Raw genomic sequence first — 20,344 nt, 5'->3', positions numbered from 1 at the left:
ACTGGACCCAATTCAAAATGCTATTAAACTTGACAACCCTAAATGACTCAAAACAGCTTATTTGTTTGACTTCCTTTTCTCATAAGTACCTTTAAGACAGGGGTGTCACACTCACATCGTCACGGCAGTAGCATGTGATGTTGATGTATTGGGACTTTTCCACCCTTCGCTAAAACCAGGCATAGGCGTGGCGCATCCGGCCTGTGGGCCAGGAGTTTAGCAGGCCTGCTTTAAGATCACCTCCAGAGCCACTTCTCAGACTACCTCCCTCCCTCCCTCCCTCCCTCTTCCATATTGTTAAGAGTATTGTTACTGTGTGTGTGTGTGTGTGTGTGTGTGTGTGTGTATACACACAAACACACACACAAACATACATAAACAAACAAAATGAAAGAATACAAAAAATACTCTAAAATGTCCAAGGAACTAATTTAGTGGGTGGTATATAATAATAGAAACATGTTTCTGCAATTACTAGGCAAAAGAATATTTTTTATTATTCTAATATTTTCATATATTATTTACACTGAAAGGTATATGAATATTCTCATAGAATGTATACAAGTTCAATAGGAAGGTGAGCCTTTTTAGACAAAGCATTTAAGATAGGAAGACAGATTCTGATCAACAAGAACAATACATTCCTAACTGTAACAGCAGCAGTTTGATGATGGAAGCAAACAGCCAAAGGATGGTGAGCTCCCCTTCAATGGATGTACTCAAAGGAGACTAAAAGCCATTTGCCCAGAAAGCTTTCATTTAGATTTCTGAACTGAATGGTGGGTTGGATAATAGCCTGAAGCATGAGAAGGATGAGAAGCGAAATACCTGCAAAGAAAAACAAAGAAGTCCCATTGTCTCTGGGAGAAAAGTCCCGTTACCTCTTGGTTTGGGATAACCATGACCTGGATGATTGAGAAGCTCCATAGACATGCAGGCTGGGGAATTCTGGGAGCTGAAATCCACACATCGTAAAGTTGCCAAAGGTGAAAAACATTGGCCTAAGGGGTACCATTCAGCTCTAGAATTTAATGAATCTCTCTATAGTTTTCAGAAATAGTTTTAATGCTGTGTCTGCATTTTCAACTTCTGCATTGTACTCCAACCTCTGGCACTGAATGTGATAGTTGTTCCAGTACATGGCACCATGATATGTTTCTCCTTTTATGATGAACTAAGCAAGTAATAAAAGACTGCTCTGCCAACGTGTATTTTATCTTCTCTGAAAAACCCTAAGAGATTTTATTTAATTTGCAGGCAACAAAGAAACTAAATTCAATTTAAACTTGAAGAAAAGAGGTATTGATGAGCTCTCGGGTTTATTAGAATTTCTGTGTAAACTCAAAATCCATTAATTTTTTTGAGCCTCTTCTTTCCCCTCCCCTTCCCCACACTCTTTTGTAGTGGAGATAATGGGCACACATTCTACTGCCACCTTCCTTTTCTGTTAATCCAATAAGAGAAACAGCATGGCTACTGCAGATCGAACTACAACTCCATTCAGTTGTTCTCATTTCTATCAAGCACAGATGACACTTCAGGTTCTCCTGGTTTTCATGCCACATCCATCCCTGTTTTCCCCTCCTTACTTGCTTTAAACTGTCTCAGAGATTTGCTTGTCTTTTGTTAAGCTAGACAAAAGCCGCCCCCCCCCTCTCTCTCTCCTTCCTCTCATTCTCCCCACCCCCCCAATCTCCTACAGCCAGTCATTCTTTCTACTAACTGTCTCTAAAGCTAGTGTGAACTAGCTTCCCACTTCAACAGAAATAATAGTGAGGAATGACTTGATTAACATGCATATCCAACACACTCTTTGGAACAGCAGTTGCTGCCACAAACTGGCCAGATCACAGCTCCCTGACCATTGCCTTCCATCAACCATCTCCTGTTCCACCTCATCTGTCTTATGCACCAAAGCTACATAATACCTTTCCACAGAGTACTTTCTCTCCAGCTTCTAAAAGGGAAAGAAAATTTCTCTTTACTTTCACCAAACAAGGAAATTCAATTGAAGCAGAGCAAATCAGAGCCCATCAAAGTAAATAGGAGATAATCACATTAAATTGCCCACATCTGGGCTATTTTTTCTGAACTGTAATTCTAGAGAAATAAATCCCAAAGAAGGAAACATCAGAGAAAAGAGTAAGGTAAGAATTTTCTCTCTACAGATTACATCCCTTTTCTTTATTATGTCTCATTACAATTTTTGTAATGTATGTTATATATCTGAAATGGACACTGAGAATAGCTAACATCTCTCTCTCTCTTTGTTTTCTAACAACCTCTCCAGGTAATAGAAGCAAAGATCACACTGTAAGCAAAACATGGGTTGCATTTCTCATGGTCCACACTCTTGGTAGTGTTATTGTCTGCATATGATAGAGGAATTTATTAAATCACTCCAAAGGCCCATCTAATTTACTTCATTAAATCACTCCAAAGATCCATCTAATTTAGCAATCTTTACAGCTGTTACTAGTTAGTCGTTTCCAGAATGAAGAAGCAAGAAAACAATAATACTTCCTCATTCATCACATATTTAGAGGTACAATGTCTCTAAACATGGGGTTTTTATTTAGATATTAGGACCAAATGGCATTAACGACATTTAGTTAAATAAAAGGCATTCATTCCCCCAGAGTCCTCATCCATATCCATTTAGTAGCCAAAGATATTGGCTAACTTGGGTGTTAGAGAAACAGTTGAGAAGACCTTTAAATAAAGGAACTCCCCTCACACACAGTAATTTTAAAGGAAATTTTGTGTCATATAATGATAGAAAAATTAGGACTGAGGCATCAAATATATCTACTGTAGAATGAGCATGCATAGGCAGCATTTTTTTTATTCAAGGCATTAGTGAACCATTTGAGAGGTTTCTTGACTCATTGCTCCCTCAGTTTAATACTGCTGAGCTTTTACTACCAGGAATTTGCTACAATAGCAAGAATTTCCAAACAGCAACAAGACAGAAAGTTTGGAAGCAAGCATAAAGCAAACATCTCAGAATGTTAACTATTTGGCCACGGAAGAAATTGAGAGTGAAAATAGCAACAAACAAAAACAATCCAGCTGTTTTCTATTTTGCTTTTAGATGCTTTGCAGAGTGAGGTGGGAAGCATATAAATTTAATAAATAAAATCATTCAATGAAAAATAATTTTCATATGTCACAAAGTATATACATGAACTAGGATACCCTACAGAAGTGGTGTCTGCATTTTTATTGGACTGAGTATGAAAGCTTTGCACAATATCTACTATCATTATAGTATAAGATTTTGACAAGGAGTTTTCCTTTCTCTCTCTCAGCATATCCTTCAATATTAATTTGTATCCCAAAATCAAAAAGGAGAAAAAAATAGATGGAAAAGAAAAAACCAGTCCAGTTTCAAAATATAAGATCATGTATAGAAAATCCAGCAATGAGAAAAAAACATTACTTTGACATTCCTGTTTAAAATCGCCGCTTAATCACTTCTGTCAAAACCTTTAGATTCTTTCTTTTCCTTAGTGTGTCCTTTCAGATCTTAGAATAAAGAAAAAGTTCTCACCAAACCGGCACACTGTCTCTTTCTGTTCTCTTTCGTTTCAGAGCTGTCCCAACTTCAGCAGCTTTAATGGCTGCCTCTTTGCCATTGGCAAGAAGAGCTTCTCCTGGATCTACCAGGGACTTTGCGGTATCCCTGGGATCGACAGGATGCGCTCTTCACTTTCACCGTCTCTTTGGGACGGTTTAGATCCAATAGGACCATCCAGGAGCAAAGATATTGGCAGTGATCTCAGACCTCCAAGATCGCATGCTGTATCGTCGCGACGCCAGCTCTGCCCACTTTAGGATAGAGACTCCCTTTTAGTTATTTTTTTTTAATATCTTTTTCCTTTTTTTAATTAATTCTTATTATATTTTGCTTGGAAAAGGAGGGGGAAGTGAAAGCAAAGAAACTTTGTAACACTGCCAACTAGAGGCTTGAAAATATTCTATTTCTCCTGTGACCAGACAAAGCTGAGAAAGAAAGAACTGAGACTTTTTTTCAAGGACATTGGGAAGAGCATGGGAGAGTATTATTGCAGGTGCTCTTCTGGGTTTCTATCAACAGCTGGAGTCCGGTGTTGAAACCTAGGGAAAAAAAAGGTGATAAGTTTTTGGAGAAGAGAGTTAGAATAAGAGCCTTGGATAATTAAACAAAGCGCAGTGTGCTCTTTTTACTTTTTCTAAGTTGTGCTATCCCTCCTCACCAGCTTTATTTTATTTCATTTTATCTTTTTTTTTTTTTGCAATAACTATTTGGATCTTTGGCTTTGTTGGAGCTTGTCTTTGTTTTTTTCTTTGGAAGTCCAATCTCTACGCTTGCTTTTTATTTTAAAGGGAAAGCTTTAGTATTAATGTTTCCTTTTTTTAAAGGGAATAGCCTTTTTTTCTCCTTTCCTGGTATTTTTGTTTTTTCATCTACCTTTTTGGTTTATTTTTATGCACTCTTTTCTATTTGAGACTTCTCATTGGATTAAGGTGTTGAAGAACCTGAAGAATTTTTCCTTTCCTTTCCTTTTCTTTTCTTTTTTCAAGCCTTTTTCTTCATCTAACTACTGATTGGATTAAGATACACAAGAACCTGAAGAAATTTTGTCCTCCCCCTTTTTTTCTTCTTCTTTTTTTATCATTACTATTTGGCTTCTTTTTTCTACTATTTTTATTTTGAACTACAATTGGTTGTTTCACAATTGGATTAAGGTTTAGAAGAACCTGAAGATTTTGAATTGCTTAAAATGAGTAGGAAACTTACAGCTCCTGGTTCTTCAACTTCTACTTCTTCCTCTCTACCATCTGGAGGACAACGTTCAATACAGACAATGTTAAAGCAAGAAAAAGAACAAGAAAAAGTGACTCTGCACATGATTATGCAAGGAATTCAAAATATTCAAGCAAGATCAGAGAATATTGAAAGGAGAATAGAGAACATTGAACAAAGAACAGAGAACATTGAACAAAGAACAGGGAAAACCGATGAAAAAGTGGAGAACATCCAACAAATGATGTTGAAGTATGATGAGAGATTCCAAAAAATTGAAGAAGATAAACAAAGAGACAAGAAGATTGGGGATATTGATAATAGATTAATGGCGTTTGAACAAGATAAAAATGGTATGTTGAGATGGGAGATGGATAGATCAGAATTCTATCTTAGATTCCAAAACGTAGAGGAAGAAAAAGGACAAAACTTAGCTGAGATAATGATAGAAATACTGGCTGAAGCTTTGGAAATAACTCAAGAGAAGATGATGGATGGAATAGATGAGGTTTATCGAGTTTTCACAAGATATGCGATGAGAAATAGCTTACCAAGAGAAGTTCACATTAGATTTACAAAGAAAGCCATTAAAACGCAAATGTTGCAAGTGGCAAAAGAGAAAACATTGAAATATAAAGACAAGGAGATTGTGGTCTTGAAACAAATACCCAGAAGTGTGAGAGAGATGAGAAGAGAATACCAATTCCTGACTAAAATGCTACTTAAAAAAGAGGTGAATTATAGATGGCTGATTCCAGAAGGTTTAATATTCACATGGCAAGAACAGAGACATAGAATTGACTCAATTGAGAAAGCGGAATTATTTTATACAGAATTTTTTGGAGGGAAAGAGGAAGAGGCAGAAAAAGAGATCTCACTAACTGAATTCCAAGTGGACTGCCAAATGGTGATTGAAAAAGAAGAAGGTACAGTAGGTGGAAAGGTGGAAGCCAGAGAACAACGTGAACTAAGATCTATGAGAGCTGCTAAACCTAACTACAAAATATAACCATGGAAGAGAAAAAACTGATTACAATTAATATAAATGGACTTAACTCAGCCGTTAAAAGAAGGAAAACCTTTCATAAATTAGAGAAATTAAAATTTGATATAATTTGTCTACAAGAAGTACATATTAAAAAGCAATATGAACAATTGTTGATACAGCCCAAACTAGGGAAAATATTTACTTCCTTGACACAATGTAAGAAAAGAGGAGTGGTTTTACATATTAAAGAGACCATCCCAGCAAAATTGATTTATACCGATGATGACAAAAAAATACTAATGGTGGAAATAATGGACAATAATACGAAAACACTCCTGATTGCAATCTATGCCCCGAATGACAAACAAGAAGAATTCTACAAAAAAATTACATATGAAAATAACTGAACTGGACTATGTTAATATAGTTATGATGGGAGATTTTAATAGAATTGTAGACAATAAATTGGACTATACAGCACAGAAAACAATAAAGCAAAACAGAAAGACTCTCACTAAATCTTTTTTTAAAATGGTAGATGAAATAAACTTAAAAGATACATGGAGAGAAAGAAATGCTAAAACTAAACAATACACCTTCTATTCAAATAGACACTTATCATAGTCCAGAATAAATATGATATGGATGTCAACAGAATTGTTAACTAATATTCAAGAAATAAATATTGAAACAAGTATTTGGGCAGATCACAATCCAATGACAATTAAATGGAAAGGACAAAAAAGAAGATCTAGATGGACTTTAAATAATACTATTTTAAAGGAAAAAGACTTCATACAGTGGATGGAGAAAGAATTGGCTTTTTTCTTTAGGGAAAACAAAAAAAGAAGATACATCAATTCAGAATGTATGGGATACAATGAAGGCATATGTTAGAGGCTTGATAATAGACTATACAAGGAAAGGAAATACTATGAAAAGATTAGCCTCTAAGGCCTTAGAGGATGAGTATAAAAGACTTGAAAAAGAGCTACAGAAAATGCCACAGAAAAAGGACATCAAGCTAAAAATGGATATAGTTAAACATAAAATGGGTCAAATAGAAAAGAAGAATTAGCACAGAAAATTAGAGGTGCTAAACAGAACTACTTTGAAGACGCAAACAAAACAGGTAGATGGTTAGCACACAAATTGAGAAAGGAGAAAGAATCAAGGAAAATATTGCAATTAACAGACGACCAAGGCCAAGTTTGCTATGGTAGTAAAGAGAAGAAGGAAATCAGTCGAGACTTCTATGGGAAACTATATATGCAAGAGAATATTGATAAGAGTTAAACAGTACTTACAGAATGCTAATTTACCTCAGATACCTAAAGAGATTGAAACAATGTTAGAAAGCAATATAATGATGATGGAGTTAACTGAAGCACTCTAGAAGCAAATAATGGAAAGGCACCAGGCCCAGATGGACTTCCGGCAGAATTTTACAAAACATTACAAGAATCGTTGAATCTTCCATTGCTAGAAGTTATGAATGAAATTATGTTAAAGAAGAAGATACCTAAATCATGCCCAGAAGCCTATATTACACTTATTCCAAAAGAGGAGGCCGACCCATTACAAATTAAGAACTATAGACCTATTTCTCTACTAAATGCAGATTATAAAATCTTTGCTTCAATATTGGCAGAAAGACTTAAAAAATATCTAAATAATTTTATTCATCCTGATCAAAATGGCTTTCTGCCAAAGAGACAAATTAAAGATAATATGAGAGTAATCTTGGACACCTCAGAATGCTACAAGGCACATCCTGAAAAACAAATGGCTCTGATATTTCTAGATGCACAGAAGGCATTTGATAATGTGAATTGGCGATTCATGTTATTACTGTTGGAACAGATGGGCTTTGCTAGAAAATTTATTCAAGCAACAGAAGCTATATACTATAAGCAAACAGTAGAGGGAGAACTGACAGACTCTATCAATATAAGAAAAGGAACAAGACAAGGGTGCCCACTTTGTTGTTTGTGTTAACTTTGGTAGTGCTAAACAGAAATATTAGAGATGAAAAGAATATAAAAGGAATGAAAATCAAAAAGGAAGAATTTAACCTGCAAGCATTTGCAGATGATCTGGTTTTCATTTTAGAAGACCCTCTAGAAACAGCACCAAAATTGACAGAAAAAATAGAGACATATGGAAAGGTGGCTGGTTTGAAAATAAATAAAGATAAGACAAAGATCTTGACAAAGAATATGCTATTAAGGCAAAAGGAAGAATTGGCAGATCTACTGAAAATTCAGGTCACGAATAAGATCAAGAACTTGGGGATATATTTGACAGCAAGATGTAGTACACTAAAAGAGAATAATTATATCAAACTTAAACAGCAGATAGCGCTAGATCTGGCGAAATGGGAAAATTTACAACTGTCACTAATAGGGAGAATTTCAACAATCAGGATGAATGTATTACCCAGAATTTTATATTTGTTTCAAACAATTCCAATTAGGCTTGGAAAAGATTACTTTGAAGATTTAAATAAAATTGTGTTGAAATATATATGGCAAGGTAAGAAAGCGAGAATAAAGTTAAAACTTTTGCAAGATGCTAGAATTAGAGGATTTGGTTTGCCTAATTGGGAGTTATATTATCAAGCTACAAATCTGATGTGGGTTAAGGAATGGATAACACTAAGAAATACTAGATTGTTGACATTAGAAGGACATGATTTGTTGTTGGGGTGACATGCTTTTTTATGGTATAAAGGAACTAAAACAGGGTTTTTTTAGAAGACATTATATACGGGAGTCTCTGTGGTTAAACTGGGAGAGGATTAAAAGACAATGTTGTTTGAAAATTCCAGTCTGACTATCGACTATTGAAATATTTTCTTATCCCATAATGTACAAAAAGGAACAAATAGTTAGATATGGTGAAATATTGAATGAAAAGGGTGAACTCAAATCTATACAAAAACTAGAGGAACAAGGTACAAAAATGAATTGGTTTTCATATGTGCAAATACACTCAAGGTATGATAAAGATTCTAAAACAGAAGGTTTGTATGATAAACTGACTGATTTAGATAAGATTTTGACAGGTACTGATGAAAAGGTGACTAAAAAATTGTATGGATATTTATTAGAAATTAAATTAGAAGAAGAACAAGTTAAATAAACTTTGATTGCTTGGGGGAAGAATTTTGGATATGGGATTGATTTAGAGAAATGGCAAAAATTGTGGTCTCAAAATTATAAAATGACAATGTCAACAGCATATAAAGAAAATTTGTATAAGATGTTTTACAGGTGGCATTTTCCCCCTACAAGAATAGCAAGAATGTTTAAGAATAAATCCGAAAAATGTTGGAAATGTCATCAGACACCTGGCTCATATTACCATATGTGGTGGACTTGTGCGGATGCTAAAAAATACTGGACTAAAATCCACACGTGGTTGGAAAAAATGACAAAAAAACATATAGATTTGAAACCAGAGATATTTTTATTGGGAATTTTACCTGAAATATATAGTAAAGACTTGAAATATCTGATTGTAAATGTATTAACAGCGGCTAGGATTGTATTTGCCAAAAACTGGAAAAAGGAGAAAACACCATCACAGGAGGAAATCATTAAGAAAATATTGGAATGTGCTGAAATGAGTAGATTGACATTTGAAATTAGAGAACAAGAGGATAAATAATTTTATAAAATTTGGGATCTATTCTATCAATGGTTAGACAATAAAATACAGTAATGAAATATGTAGACTTTTAGAAAATAATAAATATATAAAGATGTACTTCTTTCTTATTATATCTACAAAATGATTTTAGGATAGATTTGGGATAATATGAACTGTTATAAAACAAACTAAGTAAATTATGATTATCTTGTAAAACATGAATGAATAAAAGTATAGTCAAATGATTAATAATGATACTAAGGTATTTAATTTTTGATTGAAAATACGAGATTATATGCAATGTAATTGTAATTGAAGACTACGAAATGGAAGCACAAAGCAATTTGTAAACCAACTGGCACACTGTATGTATACATATGGAAGATGGCTTGATGTTTTTATGTTTTGTTTATATTTGTTTTTAAAAACTTAAAAAATAATTAATTTGTATCCCTTGCTTCTTTCATTTAAAGAATATACAGTGGAGTGGAATTGGAAACTGAATCAATGCTGTAAACTCATCAATCAGAAGGTCTAACCGTGGACTTCAACTCCCAGAATCCAGACTTGTGGACTTCAACGTCCTGATTTTCTCAGGTAGCAATGCTTGTGAACTTCCCCATGCTGGCTGGAGAATTCTGGGAATTGAAATCCACAAGTCTTAAAATTGCCAAGGTTGGATATCGCTGTCCTAAACAGTTTGTTTTTCTTCAAAAAGAAATGGCTGTGAACAAGAAGAAAGGATAGTTGGAGCAAAATATCAGCACTTACCAGTATTCCCTTGAATATCTTTTCCCTTTTTGAATCCAGTTGGTGTAAATGAATGTTTAGAGCACTGGCTCGCCTGATTAGACAGCTGTTGTGGAGAGGCATTATTGAAGATGATGCCCCAGTTTATGTGACTAATATCAGAATGTGACCTGTTATGACCTGGCTTGAAAGAGGAAGTTTCCTCATTTTGGACTATAACATCATTCACAGAACGGGGCCGATCCTTCCTCCTCTGGCAGATGTTAAAGATACTAAAAGTTGAAGCATCTCCCTGATCAACCCAGGAGAGATTATCTGGAACCATTCCCCTTTGCACTCTAAACTGTTCTTTGGCAGGAAATGCAGTCTTTACTTTGGTTTCTGAACTTCCATTTTTGCAGTGTGCCCAAACAAGATTATTCTTCCCTAAAGAAGCAATGTTCCTTAAATCTCCACAGACTGTGATTTTATTAAATGTGTCACATCCAACCAGTTCCGGAATCTCTTGAACACCATAAACTTCCAGTGGCTGCACATTTTCCAGCTTAGCATCAAAGGTACTGAAGAAGTCTTCGGTCACCTCCAAGGCTGGACTGATGTCATCAACTTCTAAGGCCTCCATTTTATTTGTAGTCAAAAAACCTATAGCTTTGGGAGTATTTTAATAAGACAAAGACATATCTTTGGAAAGATTCTTGCAGGTATTCCTCTTAAGTTGCTGGTAACAGAATCAATATATTTTTCATTGCCATGGGCATTTGATTTCAGGAGCTTGAAACAACTTTTATTTGTAAACGTTGTTATGCATAATAGTTGTCATCAGCTTTATCTTCCTGAATGAAGAAGTATTGGTGGTTCAGCAAGAATTCTGTACAGGAACTGGATTTTTCTGTAAAACATGATAAAATACTCTTAAGTAACCTTAATTACAATAGATTCACATGGCCTATCAGGAAGTACCTATAAACAGTAGAAAGTGAAGGGGCATAACTTAAGTGTAATTATTGAAATGAAATTACAAGTTTCTGGCTCCTTTTGGCCCACTTATCTCAGGCTCTATTCAGCAATCTCAAAACAACCCTAGAAGACTCTTCTCCATAGGTTTAGTACAATAAAATGTTATCTGAGGCCCTCAAATGATTGCATCTTTGGGAGTTACTTGGCTAGCAACTGGATAGAGTGGGGTTGGCTATGTGACAATTCCATTTATTTATACACACAAAAATTTGTAAACTGCCTTCGTGTTACTCAAGGTGATTACAAAAATGCAATATATAGACAATACCTGCCTGGTGTTTTAACCTTTTTTTAGGCATTACCCAGCAACTTTAAATAAATGTTATTCCTGATGACTGGCTTTCTGAGCAGAGTTCTTCTACATCCATGCCTATGTAAGGTAATTGTTGTTTGTTGAGTTTAATTATACCAATACAATTTAAGTATTAATTTAATGCTATCTGTGTTTATTGCATGCAATCTCATATTGTACATTGCAAGTTTATATTTAAAGTACAGAAGAGTAACTATCTAGTTCCTTATTTCAAAAGTATATCTGGGAAGTTCCAAGAATGGGAGTAATGACACACATGACTCTCGGTTTTGTTCACTGTCAGACCTAAAGACAGGTGCATGTAGTGTAAAACTTTCTAGAGCTGAACAGTTTTCCACTGTCACTAAGAACAATAAGCAGGCTTGAGTAAATAAAGCAAGGTCAGGCTAATCAAGGGTTCAGCTAGGAAGAGTTCATTGGCAGAGATCAAAGGCCAGCAAGTTTGCATGTTCCTAATATCTGCCTGAAAATGTCAGAATTATTTGTGCAGTTACTAGAAGATAAATTATGGATGGATGCACATCATAAAATACAACAACATTCTGTTGGCATAGCAGTTAGAGGAATGGCAGTGCGTATTAGTCACTTATGCATAATAATAACATAACTTATAACTAATTCACTAAGGGGAAAAATTAAGTTAAACATTCTATATAAAGAAGGGAAATTGATAAGACAATGTGTCCACCATGCTTTTTGGTGCCTGAGATACATTCTTCAAGGATCTTAAAGAATGCCTAGGCCTCTCCTATCTGAAAACAGAAAAATATTTTTCCCATATTTGTTTTAATTTTAATGTTTTTTCCTCTTGAGTTTCTTATTATTTCCAAAACGATTACCACTCTATATACTCCTTTTGCTAGTCCTTTACTACAGCATTAGTTATTTATGAACATTTTACATTGCTCCCTATTGATTTCTATATATTTTATTTGTATAATAGCATTATTTATTGTGTGCACAGTGTGCATTTGTTGTTTCTGCAATTTATTGTCTTTTAGGAAAAGATTGAGATTTTGAAATAAAGTATAAGTGTACCATATTTCTTTCTTTTTCATCATCGTGGTTGGATGTATGACTTTTTCATTACTTCTATAATTTAAACAAGCAATTTATCAAGTTAAATACTGCATATTTTAATATATTCCAAAAATTTATTTAATTTATTCGACTGACTAGTATCCTTACAATACTTTCTCATACATATCACAGAATTAGGTCCACTGAATTTGTAATAACTTATTCCAAAGATAATTTGTAGGATTTCAGACTTAGTAGGGTCATCTGTATTGGGCTGATACTATCTCATGACAAAATTATGTTATTTTTATTTTAAACCATGAACGTTGATCAAAAATTACAGTTAAAATACACAGTTCAGTTGCCATCTGTAAGGCTGTGATGAGAAGGTATGATTCACAATCATTACACACTAGCAAAATTATTTCTACTAAGCAGCTATAATACAGTAAAGGGTAATTTTGCCTTTTGTGTCCTCCCCAAAAGATAAATTAAAATACATAAATGCTTAGTTATGATCTGCTAATAAAATGTTTTTCATCACAACAATAGAAATGAGAGGGACTCGTTTCCTTGATACAAATCTGTATTTCATCCTTATTACCATCGAGAAGGAGATTCAGGGTATTAAGAACAAGGACGACTAGATTTAAGAACAGTTTTTATCCAAGTGCAGCTTTGAGTTTGAATGCAGGGTCATAAGATTTTGTGGAATTTAATGGCTGAGAGTAATGGGGTATTTACATTTTTAAATTGTATAGAGATTATTGTATGGTCTGTTGTGTTTAATTTTATTTTTCTTTCAATAGTGTTGTCTAGTTTTACTTGTGGAAGAGCACCTCATTTCGTTGCACCCGCTTGCGAGTGTAATGACAAATAAATTCTTATATCTTATGTCTTATGTCTTATGTACAGACTGGTAAATGGAAGATTCCCCTTAGTGAATTAGTTATAAGCCATTTTCTCTGCAGGACAACAGATTATCTACTCGATATACTAATGTTCCAAATGCAACACTATTGGTTTTATCTCCCTGTAAGAATAATAATAATAATACCTGCTCTCTTACAACAAAAAAGAAGTTCATTTTCTATGTATTTGGCAAGGACAGGTTTATATTTCTCTGAACTGAAAAGTTGAATATAATTTGTTAAGAGAGAAAAATAAGAATCAAGACTGCCAATGCTTAAAAAGAAACATCTAATCCAAGAAAAGTTCCAGTTTCAACTCAGTTAATTGTCCAGTCCCCCCCCTGCACCCGCATCCACCCCTCCCAATTTTCAATTTCTTATGATTTACTATCCTTGTCAATCCCTGCTGGCTCACAGATGAAACTAGTAAGAGGCATCTTTTCAAACTCCAATCACAGCAACCAAAGCTAGAGTTTTGGCATTTATCTAAAATAGATCCAACCAATAAACATGGCAAGCCAGACTTTAATCTTGAAAACAAACCTGATCTTATTTAAAGTAGTGAAGAATGATCCAAACAAAAAGAATTGATGTGCTCTATGTCTTTCATCATTTTCCACAGTGAATTTATCTTACAAATACATAATAGTGCAGTAGCATTTAAGCATTTCTTAAACACTTAAAACAGTCCTTGGCAAACTGTTCTCAGTATCAATGAATCCACACAACTCATCTTCCCATGATCAACTGTATCCACATTTAACAAAGCAACACATCTACCTCTCTTGTTGGCAGGAACTCCATGTGATTAACAGCCTTCACAACTTCCTGCTTGTTTCCCACTAATTTCCACTAGGCAGCTAATCAAATGACATAGAATTATATAAAGTAGAAATTTAACATACAGGTGGGTATGCCAAGCAAGCCATCAACTCACTAAGGAAATTATTGTGCTGTACTGATCTTTTTAGAACAATCTAGTTTTATTATTTATTTATTTTGTTGAGCATGTATTAGATAACAGATAAAAGTATAAACATGATTATTAATACATGAAATGGGTAAGAATAAAAGGGAACATTAGGACAGGGAGGGTAGGCACGTTGGTGCAATTATGTGCACCCTTAAAGACCTCTTAGGAAAGAGGTGAGGTTAATAGTAGACAGTCTAAGGTTAAAGTTTTTGGGGTTTTGTGAAGAAACGACAGAGTCAGGTAGAGTATTCCAGGCATTGACCACTCTGTTGCTGAAGTCGTATTTCCTGCAATTGAGTTTGGTGCAGTTTACCTTGAGTTTGTATCTACTGTGTGCTCATGTATTGAAGTTGAAGTAGTCATTGACAGGTAGGACAATGGATAATTTTATGTACTACGCTTAGGTCAGACCAAAGTCAGCATAGTTATAAGTTGAAATTTCAAATCTGGTGGCATAAGGTATTCTGTTATGAGTAGAGGAGTGGCAGACACTTCTCGTGAAATATCTCTGGACTCCCTCGATTGTACTAATGTCCAATATGCAATGTGGGTTCCAGACAGATGAGATGTATTTGAGAATTGGTCTGGCAAATGTTTTGTATGCTCTAGTTAGTAGTACAATATTACCAGAGAAAAAACTACGCAGGATTAGGTTTACAACTCTTAATGCCTTTTTGGCGATGTTGTTACAGTGGGCTCTAGCACTTAGATCAATAGAGATGAGTACTCCAAGGTCCTTGACAGAGTGGGGGTTATCTACAAAGCCATGTCCATTCAGCTTGTATTTTATTTTTGGATATATATTTTTTCCAATATGTAAGACAGAGCATTTGTTTGTTGAGATTTGAAGTTGCCATTTGTTTGACCATTCTGACACACAGTCAAGGTCTTTTTGAAGGATAGTAGTATTGTCGGTGGTGTTGAAAAGTTTTACATCATCAGCAAAAGGAACACAGTGGCTTTTATTATGATCAGAAAGGTCATTTATATAAAATATAGAGTTGGTCCTAGAATGCTGCCTTGGGGGACACCGCTGCTGACAGGTATGGGATTTGATAGGGCTCTCCCTATTTTGACCATTTTTTGCCTGTTTGACAGGAATGCAGCTATCCAATTATGCAGATGTCTGGAGATGCCATAAGATTTTAATTTTAGAAGTAGTTTGTCATGTACCACTGAATCAAAGACTTTACAGAAGTCTATGTAAATAGCGTCTATTGCTTTGCCCTGGTTGAGTTATGTAGTCCATATGTTTTTACAGTGTAGGAGTTGCAGTTTATCAAGTAGATTGATTCAGACAACCTAGCAAAAGCAAGGAAACTCACCAAAACATGAAAAATACCAAGCTACAATTTGTGTATTCCTCCAATATCTAATTTTTTGGGTAAACAAAGGAAACTGTTTAGGATCAAGGCTAAGCAATCACATTGCTATTGATGTTGTACAATATTCTCAATCTGCTGCAATGCTAGTATAGTTCTGTGGCAGAACAAATACAAAGTACAAATCCACCACATTCAACTTCTGAAATGCTCCATGCAATTTTTATGATTTGAGGCTGAGCAATTGCTACTGTTTTCCTTGAGGGTTCCTCTATTTGGCATTTGATGTTGTTTTTCCTGCTGAATTTCTGGCTGCACCATTACGACTGTATATGAAGTAAGGATCCCATGATGTCTATTTGCTTCCATTTCAACGTCCATTATGGGCAAATCTGCCCATACATGGTGCATTCAATAGAGTATTAGTTTCTATGAATTGATTCTTAGGAATCTGCATGCTACGAGCACTGTTGCCCTATGACAATCTTTTCCCCTTCAACAGAAAAGAATGAACTTCTGAAAGCTAGGTGCTTCAAAAGGAATTCTTTATTGAAAGGAAGTGATCCCAGTACTACTCAAAGCAGAATCTAAGATGTTACCAGGCATACTGTAATAGATAAAGGGAGTTAGAACCCTTCCCCTTATTCTGATGTGGATTTAGTCAAACAAAGAACCAATATGTTAATTCCCCGCTCCCCTTTTCTGGGAAGAGTTTCCCAGAGAGTATCCTCCAGAGCTGGAATTTTTTATGATCCCTTCTCCTCTTGCCATCTCTCCAAGAGGTCACAAGTTTCTAGACATCTGGCTCCAGTCCTCCAATTGTATATCATGTGCAAGTTACACAGATTCAATATAAGATTTAAGATATTCAGGTTACATAAAAAAGGATTACTTGTACCAACTCCCCCCCTTCTTCTTCCACTGAAGAATGGCAGATACTTGGATCTGACATATTTAACATAATTTGAAAAAAGTACTGTAAAAGAAAATCAAACAAATGAAAATTATAGTAAAGGCAAAATTTATTAAATGCAGGATCCTGTGCTCCTCTTGTATGGAAATTCATGACATTAAAATATATATTTCTAATCAATGGGAAGATGTCCCAGAAAACAAGCCTATTAAACGACCAATGAAACCTCTATGCTAAGGACTAGTTAATTAATGGAAGTGTGGCCATTAATCAGGTGAGAGCTGGTTTGATGGGATATTTAAATAAAGAGGGTCAACAACTCAAGTGAGTTATTAGAGACAGATCTACAAAAAAATCAACAACATTCTATGACCCTGTAATGCCTTAATTCGGGCTAGAGTCGGGGAAATTGAATGGAGCTCAGTATTTACTGGCTGCTACAGGAAACAGAGACAATCCCAAAGGGAAAGAGCTGAACTCAATGTTGGCATCAGGAGGCCAATAATAAGGACAAGTAGTTTGGGAACAAAGAGCTTCATAAGACATGACTTGCAATCACACATACTGGGAGATAGCCTCCTTTGAACTGCTCCTTTTCTGTTACAGGGGAATTTTTTTTAATTGGAATTTTTTTTTTTTAGACTGTGAAAAAAAAAAGTTTCTTCTATTTCTCCAACAGCTTTAGAAATAACTCATTACAATCTTCAGGGATCTGTAGGAAGGGGTCCAAGAGGAACTGAGACAGACATTTGTTTAGATCTGAAATGATTTTAAAATTTTAACTAGACACTTTTAAAAAATTCTCTGTTTAAAATCTAATCTTTTAACTGTAGCGTTCATGTTCCCCAAATAAGTTCAATACTGCTGTGTTTTATGCAACTCTAAACTTCTTAAGCACAGAGTTGCCTTTAAATGGTTGCCTTTTGGTTTACCCAGAGCCTTATGCATCCTACAATCTGATCAAATCCATCGTTTTATTTCCTTTGCTTAATCAGTGTTTGATTGTAACTATCTAAAGTCAAAAATATATTCATCTTTTTGTTCCTTTTTTTAAAAAATAATTATTTTTTGTGAGATTGTCTATTTTCCAAAATGAAGTAGACAGGAATAGATGGGAAGAAGGGTTGCCCTTTAATGTTACTGGGTTAGCAGATGATAATAGAATTCAATTATTCTCTCTCTCTTTTTTAGAATGCCAGAAAGTAATACAGGTTAGGAGTAGGTAAGGTATTCCCTAGAAGACAGGGTGGCAGTGGGAACTACCACACAGGAAGTGGAATTAAGCTTTATAGATGCAAAGGGCTTCTGGAGATAAGTTTTTAGATCTCCATGCGTTCACTGTACAGACTTTGTCCTGTTATTACACACATTTTCAAACAGCTCATGGTTTCTTCAGTGTTCATAACATAAGAGTATATGCACAAATAAAATATTTAATATCTCAATTATGTGTACAGTACTCTCCTAAATGTTCAAAGTAGCTTTCAGAAATACAATGAAAAAAACAGAAATATATCAAAACCAATCTAAAAAAACAGTACAATACTCTTATATCTGTGCACATGTTTTTCTCTCATGGAGGAAAATCTGAAGCATTGCATCCACTCAGCAGAAATAAAAGCAAGTCATATAATAATGGGAACAGATGCTCCCAGAGATGAAGTCATTAAGCCAGAGGAAGGATGAGAGGTCTGTGAGCTATGTCTCAATTGATTCCAGTAACTGAAACAGGAAGAAAGGACAATAACTGTAAAAGATACATGTGGCAATAAAAACTAACAGACCAAGTAATTACAAAAGTTGTTGAAATACTTCCTTTGGGCTGATGAAAACATGCCTCTCTCTATATTTTAGATAGAGTTAATTCTCACTAGCTGATTTCACATTGTTATATTATTTAATTTTATTTTATTGAATACATTACAATAATTGTTTACAAATCAAACCAAGTTACAAACAACACAAAGCACAATGTTGGAGTTCATACAACTTAACTCTCCCAAAACTTAACAAATTACTCTGTGGCTTAACAGCATGTGTGAATTCTGTCAACGTGTTTCATGTTGTTTAATTCTGATCTCCAGGCAATTCATAGCAATATAGATTCAACTAATAATTATTTCAGATTTTATGATCATGCACACAAGGATATAGAAAGATAATTTCCAAATCAATTTTAAAGCTAGATAGGCAAAACTGTAATAATTCTTTTTTGATAGAGTGGGCTGCATGCAGACCAGGAGACTTAGTCAGAATATTTGTGTTCACTTTTATTTACCTGGAATATCACCCTCCCTTCACTTCCTCATACTGAACAGAACAACAAGCTTGAGAGTGGGTGTTGCATACAATATTTCCTTGTAAATATATATTTAATAGTTACTAGTTATAAAAATATTTTACAATTCTGCCATCTGATTCATTATTTAAATTTCTCTGCCCCAACCCAAAGAAGGAGTTTATGCCCATGTTTACTTGAAACAGTACTGCTAAATGTGGAACTGATCTGTAAACTAAAAAGATCTGGGTTCATATTCCAGCATTCTAACCAGGACCCTATTGGATGCTTCTGCCATAAACAGTACCTCCAGAATTAGTCTACAAGGAATAGAGGCATATATTAAAATCGAGTCCATACCTTGGGCTACTTGGAAGAACTATTGGCTGCAAATTGTGAAAGAAAATATAAAAGCAACAAAATCACCTAATAAAAGGAACTTCCAACATGGACTGTATGCAAATTATTAACTGCAGGTATTTCAACATAAAAGCAAACATTAGCTTTGTGCTTCTTATGTTGTTGCCTTGATTCTTTTGGTAAACTGTCTTGGGTGAAACCATACCTTTAGTAAACCGAGTTATTCTTGTCCTATTTACAGTAGCAGAAAAACAAACACACACATACAGAGGTTCACGAAGACGAAGAACCAGCTTGCTATTATGGAGCCTTATGTGATTCAAAAACAAAGAGATTTTTTTAATGAAATCCAGAATAAGGACATGTATTGGGAAAAACTATACCCATACAATACTGATAATGAGTCCTTCGGACACACCAAAGGTTGTCATGCTCACATTCTCAGACATGCTTTTATTTGCAGAGCATATGCAGTTAGGCGCAAGGCAGGAGCTTATGAATAGAGGCACCTTTACCTGGCTCCCAAAAGGTCCGCGCTGCAAAATCCAGCGGATTTCCTCCCCCGATCTCATTTCTCGCCTTGGCTCAATGACAGAGAAGAGGCGGCGGGGTATTATTCAGCGTTCTCTCGCTTGCTTATTTACGCTCGCTCCCTGTGCTCCCTTCAAAGGGATCCCCGTGGTAACAAGGGAAACGGAAGTCAGGAGGAAAGTTCCGGAGGCGCCCGCCTACTTTCCCTGCGGAAGCGGTGCGCGGGAACCGCTTGTCACGCGGGACCCTGTGAGGCGGGGTATCATCAGCTTGACGAAGGTTTGAGAGCGAGCAACGCCTACCTCTCTCGTATTTTCAGACCTGTGAGAATGGTATACCTGCACGTTGACTTCTTCTGTAATTAAAAGGAGGGAGCTGCAGAAATCTGCAGGACCAAAGAGAGCGAAAACTCGTCCCGGTTGTTCGATGGTAGGGTCCGGAGTTGTGCATCAATGGAGATCCTGTAAGGACAGTGACATCTAGATATCACCACTAGTGTAATCGAAGAGGAGAAATAGGGGTAGC

At 35.3% G+C, this 20,344-nt stretch overlaps 1 protein-coding gene across 1 annotated transcript in view; it reads right to left on the bottom strand.

Annotated features, from left to right (window-relative positions):
* The window catches only part of PLEKHM3 (pleckstrin homology domain containing M3), an 84,091-nt gene extending 64,030 nt beyond the window's left edge, over nucleotides 1-20,061 (bottom strand). Inside the window, exons 1-2 of the mRNA XM_026707764.2 lie at nucleotides 19,804-20,061; nucleotides 10,203-11,070 (exon numbers count right to left, since the gene is read on the bottom strand). Coding sequence (XP_026563549.2) covers nucleotides 10,203-10,803 — 601 coding nt within the window. The 5' untranslated portion in view covers nucleotides 10,804-11,070; nucleotides 19,804-20,061. The remainder of the gene's footprint in view (nucleotides 1-10,202; nucleotides 11,071-19,803) is intronic.
* Between the last annotated feature and the right edge of the window lie 283 nt (nucleotides 20,062-20,344).

This window comes from Pseudonaja textilis, chromosome 1 (assembly GCF_049901715.1).
Source record: "Pseudonaja textilis isolate UNSWEBS1 chromosome 1, rPseTex1.2, whole genome shotgun sequence".
Taxonomy (NCBI): domain Eukaryota; kingdom Metazoa; phylum Chordata; class Lepidosauria; order Squamata; family Elapidae; genus Pseudonaja; species Pseudonaja textilis.
Note: the sequence above shows the minus strand (reverse complement) of the source record. Positions and strands in the feature narration are given on the sequence as shown.